At 33.6% G+C, this 20,656-nt stretch overlaps 1 protein-coding gene across 1 annotated transcript; it reads left to right on the plus strand.

Moving 5' to 3' along the window:
• The first annotated feature begins 8,065 nt into the window (after window positions 1–8,065).
• On the plus strand, window positions 8,066–12,500 carry LOC132064850 (probable cinnamyl alcohol dehydrogenase 1). Its single transcript, XM_059457990.1, has 5 exons — window positions 8,066–8,260; window positions 8,392–8,505; window positions 9,756–9,983; window positions 10,814–11,253; window positions 12,066–12,500. The coding sequence occupies exons 1-5, from the start codon at window positions 8,172–8,174 to the stop codon at window positions 12,266–12,268; spliced, it is 1,074 nt and encodes a 357-aa protein (XP_059313973.1). The 5' UTR covers window positions 8,066–8,171; the 3' UTR covers window positions 12,269–12,500.
• The last annotated feature ends 8,156 nt before the right edge of the window (window positions 12,501–20,656 follow it).

Consider the following 20,656-nt stretch of genomic DNA (forward strand, 5'->3'; position numbering starts at 1 on the left):
CTTACGTATGTTGTTGTTGTTGGTGTGTTTTTTACAAGAATACCATAAGTGTGCAAATTGCACAAGTATAACGTGATTTTAAGGTTAAAAGATAATGGAAAGAATAGCTGGACTAGTAATTTCACTGTTAATCGCGATTTACAAATTGTATTCTCTTCTGTAAGTAAACTTTATAAATCTTATTGAACACAACTTATTGTTAACCTCATCTCCCTTGTGTCTACGTCGGTTTATATTATACTAGCCAACTTGTAAGTTGCATTATACTAATATATGATTTGCAAATTTATGGAATTCTCATAAATTAACCCATTAGTTGGATTTTTTTGGCTAAAGTGCACATTTTTCCCCAAAAAAATCCTCGTGCCCTCCCTCACCCACATTCCACCCTGTCCAAAAGAAATACTAGAAAAATGAAAGAAGTAATGTTCCAACGCAAAGGAGGGAGTAAAACATGATTTTAAAAGTAGGGCATTAAATTTTAGTAAAAGATGGTTCATAAAGTAACAATAATGTTACGTCTGAACTGTGCCGGGAGACACAACTTTATCATAATATAATCTGTGTAAAAATCTTTTAAGCATACTAATTAGCTTCTCAGCCATCACCTGATGGTCGGTCCTTTGTTAACAAAATAATATCGATGTTATTAATAATTGAATTCACCGACATATTATAGAAGAACATCACACGGATATACAGCTTTGTTAACATTCAACAAGAATATCCCTAATTTGTATTTTACATAGAGGAATCAGTATCTTAATTGTTCTAATATTTTCATGATTCTGCTGTCTGCACGTCGTGCACAGCATATGTATGACATACAGAAATCTTTGGTTTGTCTTTAAGCCTGATCATTGGAGGTGTCTGTTACGATAATTTGTTATGGAAGAGGTGGGTTTTAGAGAAATATTACTCTTTAATAAAAAAGAATCCTAAAATTCTAAACCAGAATAGTACTCCTTTACAACAATTTGTTTGGTACAATTTGACTCAACACGAAGGTTAAGAAAGAAATGCATATTCTTAAAACTTGTAAAGATATAAGCTAGCTATAACATTTGTATGATTAAAAGATTTTTGAAACTCGTAATCTTAAACGATATTATATTTATTTGGCTATAAAAATGCATCAAAGATAACATTAAAAGTTTAAAAATAATTATTTTCAAATATATAAATGAGTCATTCCTTTTTAATAAGCTGATAAATAAATAAAGCCAGACAAATTGGGACTGAGGGAGTAATAGAGAAATTTAAAGATGGATGGATTTTTGCCCGCATTTAATTCAAATAGTAAATAGAACTGTTTTGTACTATCTGTTTTTCCTAGAACTCTGTACATCAAGGCTTGATTTTGTTATTACTACTTGAGGAATGGAATCTGAATTTTATGCACATTGAAGGGTTAGAATTAGTGGGGAAAAGCAGCTTGTGTAGTTGAATCATGTTGTTTAGGGGTGTACATGAACTGAGTTGGTTCGGATTTTTCAAATACCAAACCAAACTAAATGTGTCGGGTTTTTAAATTTATAAACCAAACCAAACCAATAAAATTCGGCTTTTCAACTTCGGATTTTCTAAGTTATTCGATTTTTTTTGTTTTTTTCCGAAAAAGTCTTCATACAAAACATATGACTTTTACTTCAAATATTTCTTTAGTCCTAAGAAGATAAAACTATATAACTAAGGTGTTTCTTAAGAAAATAACAAATTGGTGAGATGGGTGATGACATCGTATTAAAATATTCAACAAAAAAGATAATAAAATCGGTTAAAATAAGTATTGCTAATTAATAAGCTATCAAGAAAATGACTTTAATCTAAATACTAAGTTATGCTTAATTAAGTACGGCTAATAAGTATTAATTACATGACAGAGAAAATAATTAAGCTATGTATTTTTACGCTCTAAACTATTATGCAAAACTAAAGAATAGATATCCAACATTACTGTCATTCCTAGTGTTAGAATGGAATTTCTTTTGTTAAAGATTAGTGTTGAGTTGGTTTTAATTTGGATTTTATTTGAGTTACTCACATCCATGAGATATAAAACGTATTGACATTCAAAATTCTAAGTTCAAGTTTAAAATAATATGATAAAAGACTTAACTATGAAAAAATTTAGGAAATATTTACAAATAAATATTTTATGTATAAAATGTTTTAAAAATCGAATACACGTAATGTTGGGTCGGTTTGATTCGGTTTGACTTTTTTTAGTTAAAACCAAACCAAACCAATTATGGTCGTTTTTTTTTCCAACACCAAACCAAGTCAAACCAAATCACTAGTCGAGTTTTTTTTTCTCACTTTGACTCGATTTATCGGTTTGGTGCGGTTTGTCGGTTTGCTTTGTACACCCCTATATTGTTGTTGTTATAATCGTGATTGAGGCATGAGTTGGTGAGAAAGCCACATCAATATATAACAGCTCTTTTTTTTTTTGGTTAAAAATATATAACAGCTTACTATAGCATGGATCGATTATTGGATATATTCTATTTTTAAATAGGAAATATTGTACTAAAAGATCACCTTGTGGAAATGACACAATAAATATATTCCAAAAAAGAAGAAACGACGTGAACTCTGATTCGTTAGTTGTAGCGGACATGTCGTGGGGGCATGTCTACTTTATCCCATTAGTTCTCTACTTCTTTATATACGAAAATATATGTATGTATAGATTTAGGTTTACGCAATGAAAATAGTACAAGCTAAGAAAGTAAAATTTCGATATCACAGCTAATCAGTAAAAATAAATTTATCCATTAGAGATTTGGAGATAAAGTACGAGAGTGTGTATTCCCGAGCATATGCTGATTAGATACACTTACAGAAGAATCTTACTCACAATCGATGTTTACACTAATTAATACTAAAACGTAACATTTATTTTACGCACAATGTTATCGCTAAAGCGGCTAATTATCTTCAATTAGAAATCATGTTAAATTGCGTTGATGAAAAACTTTTAGTGAAATTTGAATTCTACACCTATGACCTAACTCATACAAGATGAATAGGGTGGTAGGCGTTTGATTAAGTGCAAAGAATTCTGGCGTTTGATTAAGTGCAAAGCCTACATAACATAATTTTTTTTTTTTCTAATAACACAATGGACCAAATAAATTTTAACAACTAGAATATATAAAAGAATAAATGAGAATTAATATTGCATAAAATAATATTAACCAACAAATTGGCAAGAAAGTAAAATTTCGATATCACAGCTAATCAGTAAAAATAAATTTATCCATTAGAGATTTGGAGATAAAGTACGAGAGTGTGTATTCTTGATCATATGCTGATTAGATACACCTACAGAAGAATCTTACTCACAATCGATGTTTACACTAATTAATACTAAAACGTGACATTTATTTTATGCACAATGTTATCGCTAAAGCGGCTAATTATCTTCAATTAGAAATCATGTTAAATTGCGTTGATGAAAAACTTTTAGTGAAATTTGAATTCTACACCTATGACCTAACTCATTCAAGATGAATAGGGTGGTAGGCGTTTGATTAAGTGCAAAGAATTCTACACCTATGACCTAACTCGTACAAGATGAATAGGGTAGTAGGCGTTTGATTAAGTGCAAAGCCTACATAACATAATTTTTTTTTTCTAATAACACAATGGACCAAATAAATTTTAACAACTAGAAAATATAAAAGAATAAATGAGAATTAATATTGCATAAAATAATATTAACCAACAGATTGGCATGGTCATAAGCTTGTGAAATGATTTGTTAGCATGAGGCTAGTGTCATTTGGCCCGGGCCAAACCGACGTTAAAAATTTTTTTTTGGCGCGGATTGTTCATCTTTTGGGGTGGTCTTTAATTTTTGTCCCTCAAATTGCTGGTCTTTAATTTTGCCCTTCGCTTAAAATGGTGGCCGAAAATACTCCGAGGTTCTGGTTTCGAAGCCCCGCTCAGTCATTAAAAAAAATCACAAGGCAAGGATTTGCAAAAAGTCTGCCTTATGCGGCAGACTTTGCCTTAAAGCATAACTAAAAACCACCAAAATAAGCGGAAGGGGCTACTCCTTTCTTAATCAGAGGTTTCGGGTTCGAGCCTTGGGTATGAAAAAATCCTTGTAAGGGAGTGCTTCCCCTGAATCGGCCTTACGCGGCGCAAATCTGAATTAAATAGGGCTTCAATACGGTTACCGAACACCGAGTGGAAAAAAAATAGATAAGGGGACAACTGTTGTTTTTTATGAAAAGGACAGAGGAAGAAATATACAATAGTGATTTCCTTAGTAAATACACGTGTTTATTTAGAAGCTAGTGGTGATGGTATGAGATAAGACCAAGTACAAGGTACCATTTACATAGCTAATTGTACAAATCTTCACAGCCTAAGTTGTCTTTTTAAGATAACATCACAGCCTAAGCTTTGGGATATATTAGGAATTTCTTCTAGGAGGCCCCACCAAATGTTTATGAGGACGACTATACATTGCCTTCATGAATAAAAGTCTACACAAATTACAAGCAGAAGCAAATTCAAAGATGTTATTGCTAAAACAAACTTGTTTTCTTTCTGATCGAGTTTGAGAGAACTAAAGTGTCACTTGCGGAAATAGGGTCCTGGAACAAAAGTAAGAATTTTGGAAATAGAATTTGTATTTAAAAGCTAAAGTCGCTAATATAATTAGAGATAAAAAGGTAATTTTAATATAATCTTATTGGGTTATCGGTTTAACCTTTAACTAAAACCTCAAAATTGGAAACCAGCCCGATAGTCCAATAAAAAATATTTAAAAAACTATTTAAAAACCGTTAATCCAATAATCCGATACCGATAAATTAATAACATTTTTCTCGGTTCGGTTCATCGGTTAAACCGGATTTTTCACACTCCTAGTGTGTTCGATATGGACGAAAACATTTCAGAAAATATTTTTTCAATTTTTTCATGTTTGGTTTTGTAGAAAATAAGTTCCTTAAAAATGAGAAAAATAACTTTCCTAGTGATAGTAGAAAAATTGGCAAGCTAGTATCAATAGGTTTAAAACCCCATGATAGCAATATTGTTTCCGCTTAGAAGGACAAAATCAGGGATGAAGAGATAGAGATCAAATTAGGTCTTCGATTGGATATTCTTTTTCTTTTACCCCCACCCCCCCAAGGGCAGGAGCTCCCCCTTTTTGCTCCGTTGATGACTCGAACCCACAACGTTCGGGTTGGAGGAGGAGGGTGCTTATCATTTAAGTAACCCCTTGTATCTTCATTTGGATATTCAATGTTGTAGTTCTTTTTACGTGTTGTACATGTGCTGGCTAGGTGTTGTACTTATTGGAGTGATTGGCTTTTAACAAGATTAGACAAATTTGTTGTGAAATGAAACGGAGAACCACCAAAGATGTGGTGCAATGGAAGGTGCTACTCCCTTCTTAATCAGAGGTTTCGGGTTCGAGCCTTGGGTATGAAAAAATTCTTATTAGGGAGCGCTTCCCCTGAATGGGTCTTACATTCCGCGAATCTGAATTAAATAGGGCTTCAATACGAATACCGAATACCGAGTGAAAAACCAAAAAGAAAAAAAAGAAATAGATAAGGGGACAACTGTTGTTTTCATGAAAAGGACAGAGGAAGAAATACACAATAGTGATTTCCTTAGTAAATACACGCGTTTATTTAGAAGCTAATGGTGATGGTATGAGATAAGACCAACTACAAGGTACCATTTACATAGCTCATTGTACAAATCTTCACAGCCTAAGTTGTCTTTTTAAAATAACATCACAATCTAAGCTTTGGGATATATTAGGAATTTCTTCTAAGAGGCCCCACCAAAGGTTTGTGAGGACGACAAAAAGTAAGGATCCACCCTTATATTAAGTAGTAATATATATAGACATGAATTTAAAGTATCAAATTATTTATTTCTAAAATTATAAATTTTATTTTTTATAAAAAGTTACCAGTAAATATCTTGTAAGTGAACTGATATAAGTTAAACTCCCTCGGCTTAATTCGTTTGTTACCTGCTTTTGCATGAGCAACCTCTTTCATCTTTCCCATATTACCTAACTTTTAAGAATACAAAATCTAAATTAAAAATCAAACCAAAAGAAAAAGAAAAACCTTACCTAAAACTGACGTTCTAGTGACGGACTGTTCCACCTAATCCCTTGGGACCCAAAACTATCCCCCGAACAATATTTCTTTTAAGGAAGAAATCATAATTCATCAAGGCCTGTGATGATGATAATTGGAAAAGCCATCTATTGTTGTTGTAGGAATAAAGAAAAAGACAGACCAAAGGGAAAAAATAAAATTAACACTCTACCTTCCAAAAAATTTCAATCTAAAAGTTGGTGAGAGGGAAATGCTTAAATAAGAAAAAATAAAGAAGAGAACAAACAATCTTTCTTAAGGAATGTAAAGTTGTAAATATAATAATTCTTTTTATTACAAGTTAATTGAGACCTTTTAGAAGATGAAGAACAACAATTTTTTTCTAGATCTATTTTGTTTTACAATAAATAATTTTCCTACCAAATTACAAAGCAAGTTAATAGCTTGTTCGGCCAACCTTCCAAAATATGCTTATGTTAGAAAAATGTTTTTCGGAATAATACTTTTACAAAGTAGCCGTTTGTGTTTGACTAACTTATGTCATATGTGAAGTGAATACAATTTGTGTTTTGTCAACATTTGAAAAGTGCTGCTCGAGAAAATTACCTTTTTTAAACAAAAATTTCTCGAACACTTGACCTTCTCCTTATCCCCACTTGTGTGATTACACTGAGTATGTTGTTATTGTTCTTCTGAAAGACTACTCAATAGCACTTACTTTTTTCCTAAAATTTTGGCCAAACACCACAATTCTCTATAATAAACATTTTTTTAATTAAAAAAATACTTATAATTTCTTAAAAGCTTGGTCAAACAGGCTGTAAATGTGCTTTTAAAAATGTTTGATGGAAAAGAAAACGAGAAATTAAAGTGGTTGTATCAATAGAGCAACACATATAACCAGATTTTACGGCTTATTCTTAGCATATTAAAGGTGGTTTACTCAGTTTGCAAGGTTTATGGCTGAGAAAACTCGAAAATTTAAGTTTGAAAATCTTTCAAAATTATTAACCTAAATAACCGTTGACCCAATTGCTTAAATTAAAAATAGCGGACAAATATATGATATATGTATAATTCATGTTATACTCAATGTATATCAGTTAGACAAAGTAAAGGGTGAAATCCGGCCCGCTATTTGGATAAAATATTGCCATAAAAGCTGAAACAAACACTTCTTTCAATAACTCTAAATCAAACGCCATTAAAGTTTTCATTAAAGAGTTTAGGGATTGCAATTTTATCTTACTATTCACGTAAACGTGGAAATTCTATAATATAATCATTTAATTAGTCAATCTAATTATAGTTCTTTGATGTCAATACCTTAGCTACTGAAATAAATCAATTTTATTTAACTCTAAGGGGTCGTTTGGTTCATGGTATAAGAGAAGTTATCCCGGCGCTAATTTTTATACCACGTTTGGTATAAGGTATAAAATAATCCGGGAATAAATTTATACCTTGCACCAAGCGTGATAAAAATTAGCGCCTTTGGAATAACCTTATACCTTCTTAACCCACTTATCAAATTTTATCCATCTTTTAGATGGTATAAAATAATCCCACCTAGATGGATAAATTAGTCCAGGATTATAATCCGGACTATTGATTGAAACAACCAAATCGACCACTAAGGGGTCGTTTGGTAGAAAAGGTATAGTTGGGATATCCCAAAGACTAATTTTTTATACCATGTTTGGTAGAAAGTATAAATTTATCCTGCAATAAATTTATACCTTATACCAAACAAAGTATAAAAAGCATCCCATGGTATGTTCTATATACCTTCTTATACCACTTATCCTGGGACTATTTTATACCATCTCCTAGATGGTGTAAAATAGTCCCAAGATATGGGATAAATTAGTCCCGAAATTATAATCCCAGGATTATAAAGGCCACCTAAGCTCTGCCTTTCCTCTGCTTTAAAACTATATATATGTGAACCAAACGATACTAAAATAGCTCACAACGTTTTATTTCTCTTTCCCTTTGAACTATTTTCTGCTCTCCAACTATAGTCCTTCTTCTTTCTTCCTAGAAGTAAAAGTTTAAAGAACTATGGGTGGCTTGGAAGTTGAGAAAACAGCTATTGGTTGGGCTGCAAGAGACCCTTCTGGTGTACTTTCACCTTATACCTACACTCTCAGGTAACGTAAATTACATTACGATATAGACAGTGAGAATTCATATAGTCGATTACATTCTTGTTAGTTGTTGTAACAATTCAACCAATTTTAGGATTATTTATGAACTTGTTTTGCTTTTTAATGATGTCCAGGAACACAGGGCCTGAAGATGTGCAAGTGAAAGTTTTGTACTGTGGACTTTGTCACAGTGATCTTCACCAGGTTAAAAATGATCTTGGCATGTCCAACTACCCTATGGTTCCTGGGTAATTTCTCTTTTCACTTCTCTTGTTTCCCCTGCTTTTCCGGTATCCACAGCATAGGATCGAAAGTTTGAGTTGTATGGGTATAAATGACAGTGGCGGAACCAAGATTTCTAATAAGGCGATTTAAAAAGATGCAAGAAAGCTATTCTGAAATGGCGACTTGTAGTCACTTTCGAATCATTTTTACCACTACAGTTAAAGCTTTCGTCTTACCAAGAGGATTCAATCATTCATATGCATACAAAAAAAGTTTGCTCTATTTTATTCTTTTACAGCATAACTGTTAACGAAGAAAATTCAATTGACTCCGCTACGGGTAAGTGGAGACCCCTATCTGATTAATTAGAAGGGAAAATAGCGTTTAGCAGCGAGGGGAATTTTCATTCTGCTGTTTTTCAACAACAAAATGCTGCCCTTTGAATATTTGTTTGATGTCAATTTCAGTTTTCTTGGTAGCACCAAAAGGAATGACATTTTGAGGTGGAAATAAAACCACCTAGCCAATCTGATTATATATATAGAAATTGATATTCGTATCTTAGCCGCTAAATAAGACAACAAAATGTAGTGGTCCTTTTGCCTTTTAATACCAGTCCACCATCCTCGAAAACCTTGTAAATTTGCAACCATTAGTTGTTGGGATTTGATTGACTGTTCCAAATATCTTGTCTTTTTTTTCTATCATGACACAAATGCGAACCGCAACAAAGCCAACGTTGTTTTCATGGGATCAATGGCTCATTTTCGATTTTAAAAAATACATAATAAAAAATTGCATATCTCTCTCTCTCTCTTTTTTTTTTTTTTTTTTTTTTTTGGGAATTAAGCGAGATAACGTGTTGAAAGGGGTGCTAGCTTGAAAATCGATGCAGAACGAAGCTTAGCTATCGGTTGAGCCGTTGAGGCGTCACCGGACTTTTATAAATCAATCTCTCTTAAATCAGAATTTCTTATGATCGAATCTTGAAATGTTTTTCATTAATCAAGAGATGTGGCATATTCCATAGTATATACTATATACCTAAGGAGTTTAACTTTTATATACTGGTCTCACCTAAAAATGAAAGTGAATTTAGTAACTTAGCTTACACTGAAAATATATAAGTTAATCATTTATGTAAATGATTTTTACTTGGCCTAGATGCCAAAGTAAAGTTGTTGGTGAGAATAACGTCTTTTGCTCATTGTCTATTTTGATCCTTATCCCTTTGTAACTTTTTATTTTGTGGTGCTGGTGAAAATTGATGTAGACATGAAGTTGTTGGTGAGGTGGTGGAGGTAGGGCCAGAGGTGACAAAATTCAAAGTGGGGGACACAGTTGGAGTAGGATTGCTAGTTGGAAGTTGCAAGAAGTGCAGGCCTTGCAAGCAAGACATAGAGCAATACTGTGGCAAGAAAATATGGAACTACAATGATGTCTACACTGATGGCAAGCCCACCCAGGGTGGTTTTGCTAATTTCATGGTGGTTGAGCAAAAGTAAGCCTACCCCCTCCATAGAATAGTTTTTCTATATCAGATCACCTAAAAGCTAAGAATTTAAAGTATATATATATATATATATATATATATATATATATATATATATATATACGTCCATAGAATAATTTTTATATCATATCACCTAAAAGATAAGAATTTAAAGTAGATATATATATATATATATATATATATATATATATATAGAATACTACAGAGTATTTATAGTAGATTGAATTACCCTGTTACTGATTAATGCTTATTATAGAAATTTACTTATAATTCTCTTATAAGTGACCTAATTGTGTTGAGGTATTAATGCATAAAACTTAAACTCAAAAGATAAATATAGTTAATCGCCCGTAAAAAATGAAACTAATGTTATATAAATTGATAGCATAAAAGAATGTATACGTTGTTAGTGTAAATTTACTTGTTGTAACCTGTTATTTACCATATTTTACAGGTTATTGATCATGCTGGTCAAAAATTGAATATATGTAATTAACTTTTGAATGACCTAATGTAAAAAAACTTACAGTAACAACGTCTATTAGTTAAATTGTAAAAATTAAATTGTAAAAAATAAGACAAAGCTATAATGGTTAAATTGTATTGACAGCATAGAAATTTTATTAAGTTTGTGTATATTAGTTAGATCCTTTACATTTAACCCGAAAGAATTTATTAAATCATTTGGCTACTAAATCAAGAAAAATGTTAATAGGGAGATCAAGAAATCAATACAATTCGATAGGTTAATTGATCACTTTTCTTGAATTTTTAAAATAAAAAATGAGACTAAACTGTTTCTTTCTGCCTTGGCATAGGTTTGTGGTGAAAATTCCAGAGGGTATGGCACCAGAACAGGCAGCACCACTATTATGTGCTGGTGTGACAATATACAGTCCATTGAACCATTTTGGTTTTAACCAGAGTGGATTAAGAGGTGGCATTTTGGGATTAGGAGGAGTAGGACACATGGGAGTGAAAGTAGCAAAGGCAATGGGACACCATGTTACTGTCATTAGCTCTTCAAATAAGAAAAGACAAGAGGCATTGGACCACCTTGGTGCTGATGATTATCTTGTTAGTTCAGACACTGAGAAAATGCAAGAGGCAGCTGATTCACTTGACTATATCATTGACACTGTCCCTGTTCATCACCCTCTTGAACCTTATCTTTCTTTGCTTAAAGTTGACGGCAAGTTAATCTTGATGGGAGTTATCAACAAGCCCTTGCAATTTGTCTCCCCCATGGTTATGCTTGGTAAGTCATTTATAACTGATTTATACTTACAGTGTAAATCTTTTTAAATGTTATCCGGTCACATAAAAGATAACTACATGTATTGTCCATAAAAACTGAACAACAAAAAAAATAAGGCTATAATTGGCTATTATATTTTGATTGTGTAAAAATATTTCTTGCCATAAGTTAATATTGGTTTCTAACAACATTGGATGTGTATACATGTGAAAAGAATAGAACAAAGGGTTGCAAAGAGTGGTTCTTCAGTCAAAGAATGCCAAAGTTTATTGTCTATTTTTGCGGCATATAATGAGACGGATAAGGACAAAGTCATTCTGGGTTTATCTGATTTTCTGTCTTTAGGGAACCATGTTGGCAATAATTGACAACATTAGCAACAGTAACCATACACGTATTAAAGCTAATGGATTTGATAACATTACTTTAATGGAACCTTCTATTATACAAGTTTTAAGTTTTGAGCAATAATACTTCAAGAATTTTTTTCACCATTTTGAATGGATTTTTTACACCATTTTAAATGGATTTTATTATATTAAATAGAATTAATATTGTCAGGGGCAGAGTCAGAATTTAAATTTTATGTGTTTGAGATTTTACGATAGCGGCATCAATTGCTAGTAATTGTGTTCTGAATTTGATTTTTGTACATATTTAGTCGATTTCTTGATACAAATATAGGATCTGAACTAAAATTATTAAATTTAGTCGAACCCTTTGTTAACCTTTAAGCCCCGTTGCTGAATCATGTAAAACTTTCTTATACTATCAACAGTATAACTTATATTCTTAATTATTATATTTATCAGGGAGAAAGAGCATTACAGGAAGCTTTATTGGGAGCATGAAAGAAACAGAGGAAGTGCTACAGTTTTGCAAAGAAAAAGGTGTGACTTCACAGATTGAGATGGTGAAAATGGATTACATCAACATTGCAATGGAGAGGTTGGAGAAAAATGATGTGAGGTACAGATTTGTGGTGGATGTTGCTGGAAGCAAGCTTGAACAGTAATTACACACAAAAAAAAAAAAAAAAAAAAAAAAAAAACATGGAATGGTTCATCAAAAAAGGCTATAATATGAACTATGTATAAGAGAAATTAAAGTACTCAACTTTGATATTGTCATCTTTGTATCCTGTTTTTTCTTTAATTTGCACCTATATTTTTCGTATTTGGTGATTGAGTGTGACAGTGTATTTGATTTTCTTTCTTGAAAGCAATATAATTGTGAAACTTTATTTTCGTTGTTGGTGACGATTTTGAAATATACCAACCAAAACTTTGTTTGGTACGTGAAAGCAACTTCCTCTTCTCGTGACCGCATATTACAAAATTGTTATATTTTTATCATTACCGGATTCAAAATTTAGATGGTGTCGATTTTGAATTAAGAGAGTAAATTTCGAAATGTATATCTAACTTGTGTATACTTGTTTTTGGTGGCGCCCACAACACGCATATATAGTGTTTGATTGATTCTGAAACACTAGTTATATTAAACCCCCAAGCTCATTGGTGGATCCGTCACTAAATTTTATTTATTCTTCCAACCTCTTTGAATAAAAATGTGAGTTATGACAACATAACTCATTAATATCAGCTTAATGACTAAAGTAACCAAACAAATCCAAGAAGATGATCTGACCTTAATACTGAGATTTGATGGTCCTTCAATTTCACTAACTATATGTAATTGTAGAATATAGCTGATTACATTTTAACATAGTGGGTGGAAGGTGAATTTTTGAATGATGTAAGAGCCGGGTTCATTTGGTTATATGTTTTTTAATTTTCCATTTCTAAAATTCTGATGATTGGAGAGTGTCATCAAAGTCCTTTCATGTTTAGGAAAAAATGAAATATGTCAGCTTGACCAATTCAAACTTGAAAATACAACAAGCATTATGATTAAGTGTTGACCCTATGTAATATTAAAATTCAAGATACACTAGTTTCTTGAGTGAAGTAACCTAATCCTGCAAGAGCTTTTCCATGTTTCACTATTCACTCTCACGCTTGCTTCTTATCACTTGACCTAAATGAGTATTAAGTTTGAATTAAGATCTAAAACACTTTTAGCAGTCTTTCTAGAAGAGAATGTTATCCTTCCTTTGGCGGAGGTGTAACATGTATGGACGGAATCACTCACTGCATTTGATCTAAACACTTTTAGCAGTCTTTCTAGAAGAGAATGTTATCCTTCCTTCAAGAGAAATTATCTTCAGACACCAATGTTGGCATTAGGAAGGTAACAATGATGGGCAAAGCTACCGGGAAAATATATTGTCCACAAAGGAGTAATATGTTCAATAGGACTCACTATCCGTTGACTTGATAGAACATTCTTTCATGAACCTTTTTAGTCAGGATAGTTCATCACAATGCTTTTCCCCAGAGCGAGAAAGAGGAAACACTTGATGTTTGCATATTTACATACTCACTGAAGCTCGATTCGCATCATTATATTTGTTTGACAAAGAAATATGAAAGCTCCAATACAAATATAGGAAAAATACCTCAAATGTGAACCTATTTCCATGCAGTAGTCAAGACGGTTTCGAGTTGGAACAACATGATCTTTGAAAGAAAAAAAAACACGATCTTCCGGACTTTCTGGATTTAAGGCTGAAGAATTTTGATTTCTCATAAATTTCATAAAAGAACTTTCTGAGATCCCAATGACCAATCCTTGCAGTAATTGCTAAGGGTCCAGTAAGTCCAACATTTTGATTCCTTCAAATATGTCAAGTTGGTAGGTAGATCACCCGCTTCATCTGATTTGGTATGTGCGAGAGGGCCTCCCATTTCAATTTGTGATTACCACTCCCCGGTTATCAATGCCCTAAAAGACTTGATTTATACAAGCTGAATAGACTGAATTAACCAAAGGGTGGAACAATTCTTGATCCAAACACAGAAAGATTTCGATCAACGTTGAACAAAAGCTAATTAGTCATGGACACCAGCAAATGGGAAATGTTAATAACCGCAGAACGAGAATTCACGAGCAATGCTACAGTCACCTCTGTGATTCAACAAATCAAAAATAGAATCTTTACATTAAATGAACTCATCGGGTGAAGTTTTATAGCTGACATACAAATAAGGCTCCCGTCAAATATATTTCTCATTCGTAACATCAAAATTACCTAACCAGAGATGATACTAAACAAACGTTCCCCAATCACATTAACAATTAAAGCCTCTGCAAATGATTTCAATAATGACCTATTCACGACCTGTCTGAAGGCATCTTTCATCCTAACATGTCCTCATCCAGTGTTAGCTTGAGTTCATAATACTCTGCTGAAGTATATATTCATGAAGTGTCTTGATGGATTGAATCCAATCAAAATAACTATAAGCAAGAAACAAAATTTGTCACCTTATTGACCAATATGAACGCGACACAATCATGAATTAATATAAGAACTTACAGATGGGTGAAAGGACGATCACAATGCCTATTGGATACAGGAAGAATGTTGTCTTCTCCAAAAAGGGTAATACTGCATAGGGGGGGATGAGTTCATTATCCATATCGACTAGTTGACATAAACGAAAAGCATGCCAGTAGACGGTCGTGCATTAAGTCAGAATATTAAGTTTCACAAGTGTTTTTAGACCATGCTTACTATCTGTTCAGAGTACCTAGGGATGAAACACATTGAATCCAACTAACATTGGAAACATACCTTGGGGAAGAAAAACTCATACAGCACTGCCCGCCAGTCACAATTAATGACTTATTTAATTTGGACATCTAGGACCAGAAACGACTGAATTTGAACACACAAACCAGGAAGCAAGAAAATTCATCACTATTTTGTGTACACAGGTTGTCAACAAATTTTAGCCACAGAAAATCTCTGTACAGAGAGTAACCAGAAATATATTATGTCATTTCAGCACAGATATAAATGCTTTTAGCGAACTGGGGAAATTTTACCCCTAAATGCTCCCTCTTTGAGAGAGGAAAAAGCTTAATTTTTTTCTAAAAATTTGTATTTTCTTAAAATATGAATATAAATATAGTTTTTCACATTTTAAAAAAATTAATTTTTTCAAAATTTTATAAAAAATCAGTTTTTTTTTCAAATTTTGACACCTCATGTGAAATCATGAAAATTCTTTTAAGACATTTTAAAAAAAATAATCAAGATATTATTTCCATTTTTCCATATTTTAAAGAAAAATCAGGCAAATATTCTTAGGAAAAATCTTTTTTTAATTCGATGGAAAATAAAATTATCTTTTTTATTCCATTTTTTTTTTTTTTAAAAAAACGGGTTTTAAAAAATAAATTTTTTTAAAGAAAAATCATTTTTTTACCATTTTTTTTTTTTTTTTTAAACAGGTTTTAAAAATAAATTTTTTAAAAGAAAAATCAGTTTTTAATTCACTTTTTTTTTTAAAAAGTTTTAAAAATAAATTTTGAGGAATTAAAAAAATAAAAATAAATGCGCATACGGCGATAGTAGGCAGCTGCGACCATGAATAGCAAATTTGACAGCAATTTTCAACAAATATTCTTAGGCTATGGAGTTGAGGTAATGATATATGAATAGCAAATTTGACAGAAAAACAGGAATGAAACCATGAGCTACCAAAACAGGGGAGAGAAAATAATGTATGACTGCCACAAAAAAGAAAGCCATCAGTCTTTATTAAAAAAAAAAATCAGTAGCTGTTAATATACTGTGCCAGAAGATGCGCAAACAGCACGTTTTCATCTTGACACTTCCCTTATCGTAAAGCAAAACAAACATAGGGAAGAAAGAGTTGCAGTGGACATCAAATGCATACAACCTTCATGAGAGACAAGAAAGTGCGTAAGTGAGAAAGTTCATAAATGAAAGTGAAATTTCATTAACCCTAGATGCAGAGTTTTAGAATTCCGAATGAGAAGAAAGAAGTAGACTGAATTAAGTATATGAAGAGTTTGTTATGGAAAGGTTCTGAACTTGCCATTCTACCCGCTGTTCCACGGCATGACTGCTTGGAGCTGTCTCTCGAAGGTAATTGTTGATTAGGAACCTGCAAGACAATGAAAGCATAATCCCAAGCAATCTGCAAGACTATGCTGGAAGACAATCTTTTATCACTATAAATATCAATCGAGCCATTATCCACTCTTTTGACTCCAAACTTCACCTTCTATTCCGGAAAGGTTATCTAGCAAAACCAAACGGGCGCCACCTCATTGCATATCCAACCAGCCAAAAGCCCCAATTTTTAATGGTCAAAACTCCACAAATTTACAAATTAGTGAATTTACAATTAAATGAAGTTTAATTGGCTCCAGCATTTCTCCTCACGATGCATGTAAAATGTCTAAGTGGAATGAGGAATGGCCAGTTAAAAATGTAACGAAAGAAGTGCATATATCATGATACAATGAAAGATTTATGCTTTCACCATAAATATGGCAAGCTTGAAAGAGAACAGATGCCGCAGTCTACATAAGCATATTTGGTCTGCGGATGAACCCAAAGAACATCCTTCAGTCTACCTTCCTCGTCTAACTCAAAAGTATGGTAGAATTCAGGACTCAAACTTTCCATTCTACGAAAGAAGCTCACCATTGCTTCAGCATCCCCATTTTGCACCAAAATATTCCTCTGACTGGTGATAAATTCTTACAATCTACTGCAGTGCATCCCATTTGTTCTGGGCCGCCATTTAAAACCTGGGCCGTTTGAATGGATTCTCATACCGGTTCTATCGTTGACCTCAAGCATCCTTTTTAAACTGCTACTTACTCTCATATGTCCTCGCATGAGCCAAGAAAAATTGGGTACTGAATTATCTTTTTGCTACTCTCATAATCGCGCCGGACACTCTATCTTGCTGCTACTCTCATAATCGCGCTTCGGCTTACCTGACCTTTCACATGTTAAGCGGACATAGAAAGGTTATTTACCATTAGGGCTTGTAATAGGTTGTCTTACTATACCAAATCCCGAGACTCTAACATGTTTCAAGTAAAAATCATACAGTTCTTTTTCAATATTATAGTAAGTACCGCTAACAGACCTGCTAATATATATACTATCATCCTCAGCAGTTGTTATATGTCCATCACTACTACTACGTTCTTCTTTTCTAATATTGTCAGAAGAAAATGCAATATTACCTAGATCGATGGTCATATTACCTACATCGATGGCCTGGATGGCTGCACCAACATTGCTATTACTATGAACTTCATGACTACTATTGTTAGAAGAAGATGCAATATTACCTAGATCGATGGCCAGATTACCTACATCGATGGCCTGCCTCAACCATAGCAGCCTCATAAAGGAGAGAATAATTGTCTCCTTCATTAACTACCTCCATGGCTGTTTAATGAGAATGTGTTTGGTAGGGGAAATTTAATGATAAAAACTTGGTGTTCTTCTCAATAATGAAAAAATAAATATAACGAGGAGGGTGATATACAAAAGAGATGATGCACCATCTATAGCTGTACTATTATCAGGTGTCACATCCCCGCTAATCCTTGAAGATGAAATTGTCACATCCTCCATTAATTGAGATGAGGTTTTGACACGTAGGCCTCATTTAAAGATTAATTAACACAATGATTAAGATGTTGTCTCTAGATAATCTAGAACACCGAATGATTAAAACTGTTTGTTTTTCAACATCTGAATGTGCATAATATATTTATTTAAACATAATAAATACAAAAAAAAAGTAACTATATATTAGAAAATAAATACAAATTTAATACTATAAAAATATTATTTGATAAAAAAAATGAAAATTTTATGTTTGATAGTAATGATGGGTGCTTTGTAAGGGGTTTGGGGGTGTAGGTGGTGGTGGAAGGTATGGGAGTAGTGGTGGTGGTGGGATGGGTCGAGAGGTAGGGTGAGGGGTGGGTGGTGGTGAGGGGGGTGGTTGGGTGTCAGGTATGGTGGGTCGTGGGATGGGTCGAAAGGTAGGGTGTTGGGTGGGTTGTGGGATGGGGGTGGGCGGGTAGTAGTTGGGAGGGATGGGTGGTGGGTAGGTAGGGTGTGGGGATGGGGTGGTGGTGGGTGGGTTGTGAGGTAGGGGTAGGTGGGTTGTGAGATAGGGGTAGGTGGGTTCTGGTGGGTGGTGGAGTAGGGTGACAATTATCTATACAAAATAAAAGTCTTAATGATATTAAGACTTTGTTCAAGATCTTAATGAGCTATGATCTTAATGTAAACAAATGCACTTAGGCCTGATTTTGATAAGATTAAGACTTCGAAAAATGATTATGATGTTGTGTTTAGATCTGAACACTACATGATTAAGACTGTTTGTTTTTCAACATCCGAACGTGCATAATGTATTTATTTAAACATAATAAATATACAATTCAAATAAAAAGTAACGAAATATTAGAAAATAAATGCAAATTTAATAAAATAAAAATATTATTTGATAAAAAAATGAATCATTTATGTTTGCTAGTAATGATGGAGATGTTTGTAGTGGTGGTGGGTGGGTTTTGGGGGTGGGGTGGAGGGTTGATAGGTTGGGGTGGGTGGTGGTGGTGTAGTGGGTCTGAGGGTAAGGTGAGGGTTTTTAGGGGTTAAGGTAGGTGGGTGAGAGGGGGGAGGGGGTAGGGGTAGTGAATGGGGTGGGGTTGGGGGGGGTAGTGGTGGGTAGGTGGGGGTTAGGGTGGAGTTGGTGGTGGTGGTGGTGAGTTGGGGGGGTAGGGTTGGGGGTGGGTTAGTGGTGGTGGGCTGGTTAGTTGTGTGGTTGGGGTAAGGTGCGTAGTGTTGGGTAGGTGGGGTCGGGGTTGGGTGGTGGTGAGTGGGAGGAGGGGGTAGGGTTGGGGTGGGTGGTGGGAGGGGTGGAGCTAGGTGGTAAAAATTATCCGTGCAAAATAAACGATATTAAGACTTTGTTCAGACTTAATAAAGACCATTCAGATCAAATAAGTGCTCGGATCTTAATGTAAACAAATGAAGCTTTATCTGGGAGAGTGGGCGTGTGAAATCACTCTCTCAACTAATTAGAAGGATACATTGGACATTCAAAAGTCCATTCGCCCCAATTAGGCGACCCGCAATCCGACCCAAAACGTCTGACATCTCTCCTCACCTAAAACTATACAAAGCCCAAACCTTTTCTACCCCAGGGTTCATGTATTTCACATAGAAAAGAAACGAGACCCTTGTGTTTTGGAATGGAGGGTGGTGTTTTGGGTAACAAGTATCTACTTGATCGCAAAATAGGCAGAGGAACGATCTATCATGGTGAGTGAGTGAGTTTCTTTTTCCTTTCTATTTTCCCGGCTCAATTGTTTTCTTGGTGGTGTAGGTACTGATATACATACTCGTGAGGAGGTCGTAGTTAAGCTGGTCAGTCTTCTTTGTTTGAATTTGTAGTAGCAAAAATATTTACAAAGTTGTATTTTTCATCAGATATATATAAATAAATATTCTAGTAAATTGATGCGATCTTTCATCACTTGCATGCATGTGAGAGCAGGTATTTATAGCATCTTTCCATGTATCTCATCTAGGTTACTCTACATAAATGAGTATGCATATCTTTAGTTTAAGACCACATCACTCAACTTCAAAAGGCTCAACATCATACATAATAACGAAAAACACACACTATCATAACTTACCAACACAAGCTTCATACAAAGCAATCTACCAAGTTCAGCCATGGCATTTTCTACAAGCAAAACAGGAAATTGATACTTATATACTCTATAAAAAAAAAAAGACAGCCAAATGTATATCATACATGCAGAATGGATTGAAGATGAGTATTAGCCTAATCAGACATATTAAACAACAAAGAGAATAATCTGAGTCTGTCGATATGGACATAGTACAGTATTAACGTTAGTTCGACAAAGCCTAGAAATTCTCAAGTCCTAAACATGCTTTGAGTCTTTGCTTAAATGTCATATTGCTAGGTGCTTCTATAGGTCCAAACTCCATAAACACTTGATTTTGTATGAGATAGAAAGATAGCTAACAAAGTGAAAAATGCATATTTCATCGATTAACTCAACAACAAAAACCCAAACTGAAATTTGACGATATGAACCTCGATCATAGATTCACACAACTACCTAAATATTATCAGTAAGCTATTATAGCATTAACACACAAATTCATTAATTAACACACAACAACAAAAAATCTGAAACTAATTTGCCGATAAGAACCTCGATCATAGACTCACACAAGTACCTAAATCTTATCAGTAAGATACAATTTAACTATGAAGTCTAGCATTTCGATTAGCACAAAAATGCATATAACGTTGATTCACACCAAAAATAAAGTAATCTAAAACTTAATTTAACGGTGCGAACCTCAATCATATCATGCAAGCGAATAATACTAGGATGATTAATCTTCTGCAAAATAACAATTTCAGACTTTAAACTC

Source organism: Lycium ferocissimum, chromosome 7, assembly GCF_029784015.1.
Source record: "Lycium ferocissimum isolate CSIRO_LF1 chromosome 7, AGI_CSIRO_Lferr_CH_V1, whole genome shotgun sequence".
Classification (NCBI taxonomy): domain Eukaryota; kingdom Viridiplantae; phylum Streptophyta; class Magnoliopsida; order Solanales; family Solanaceae; genus Lycium; species Lycium ferocissimum.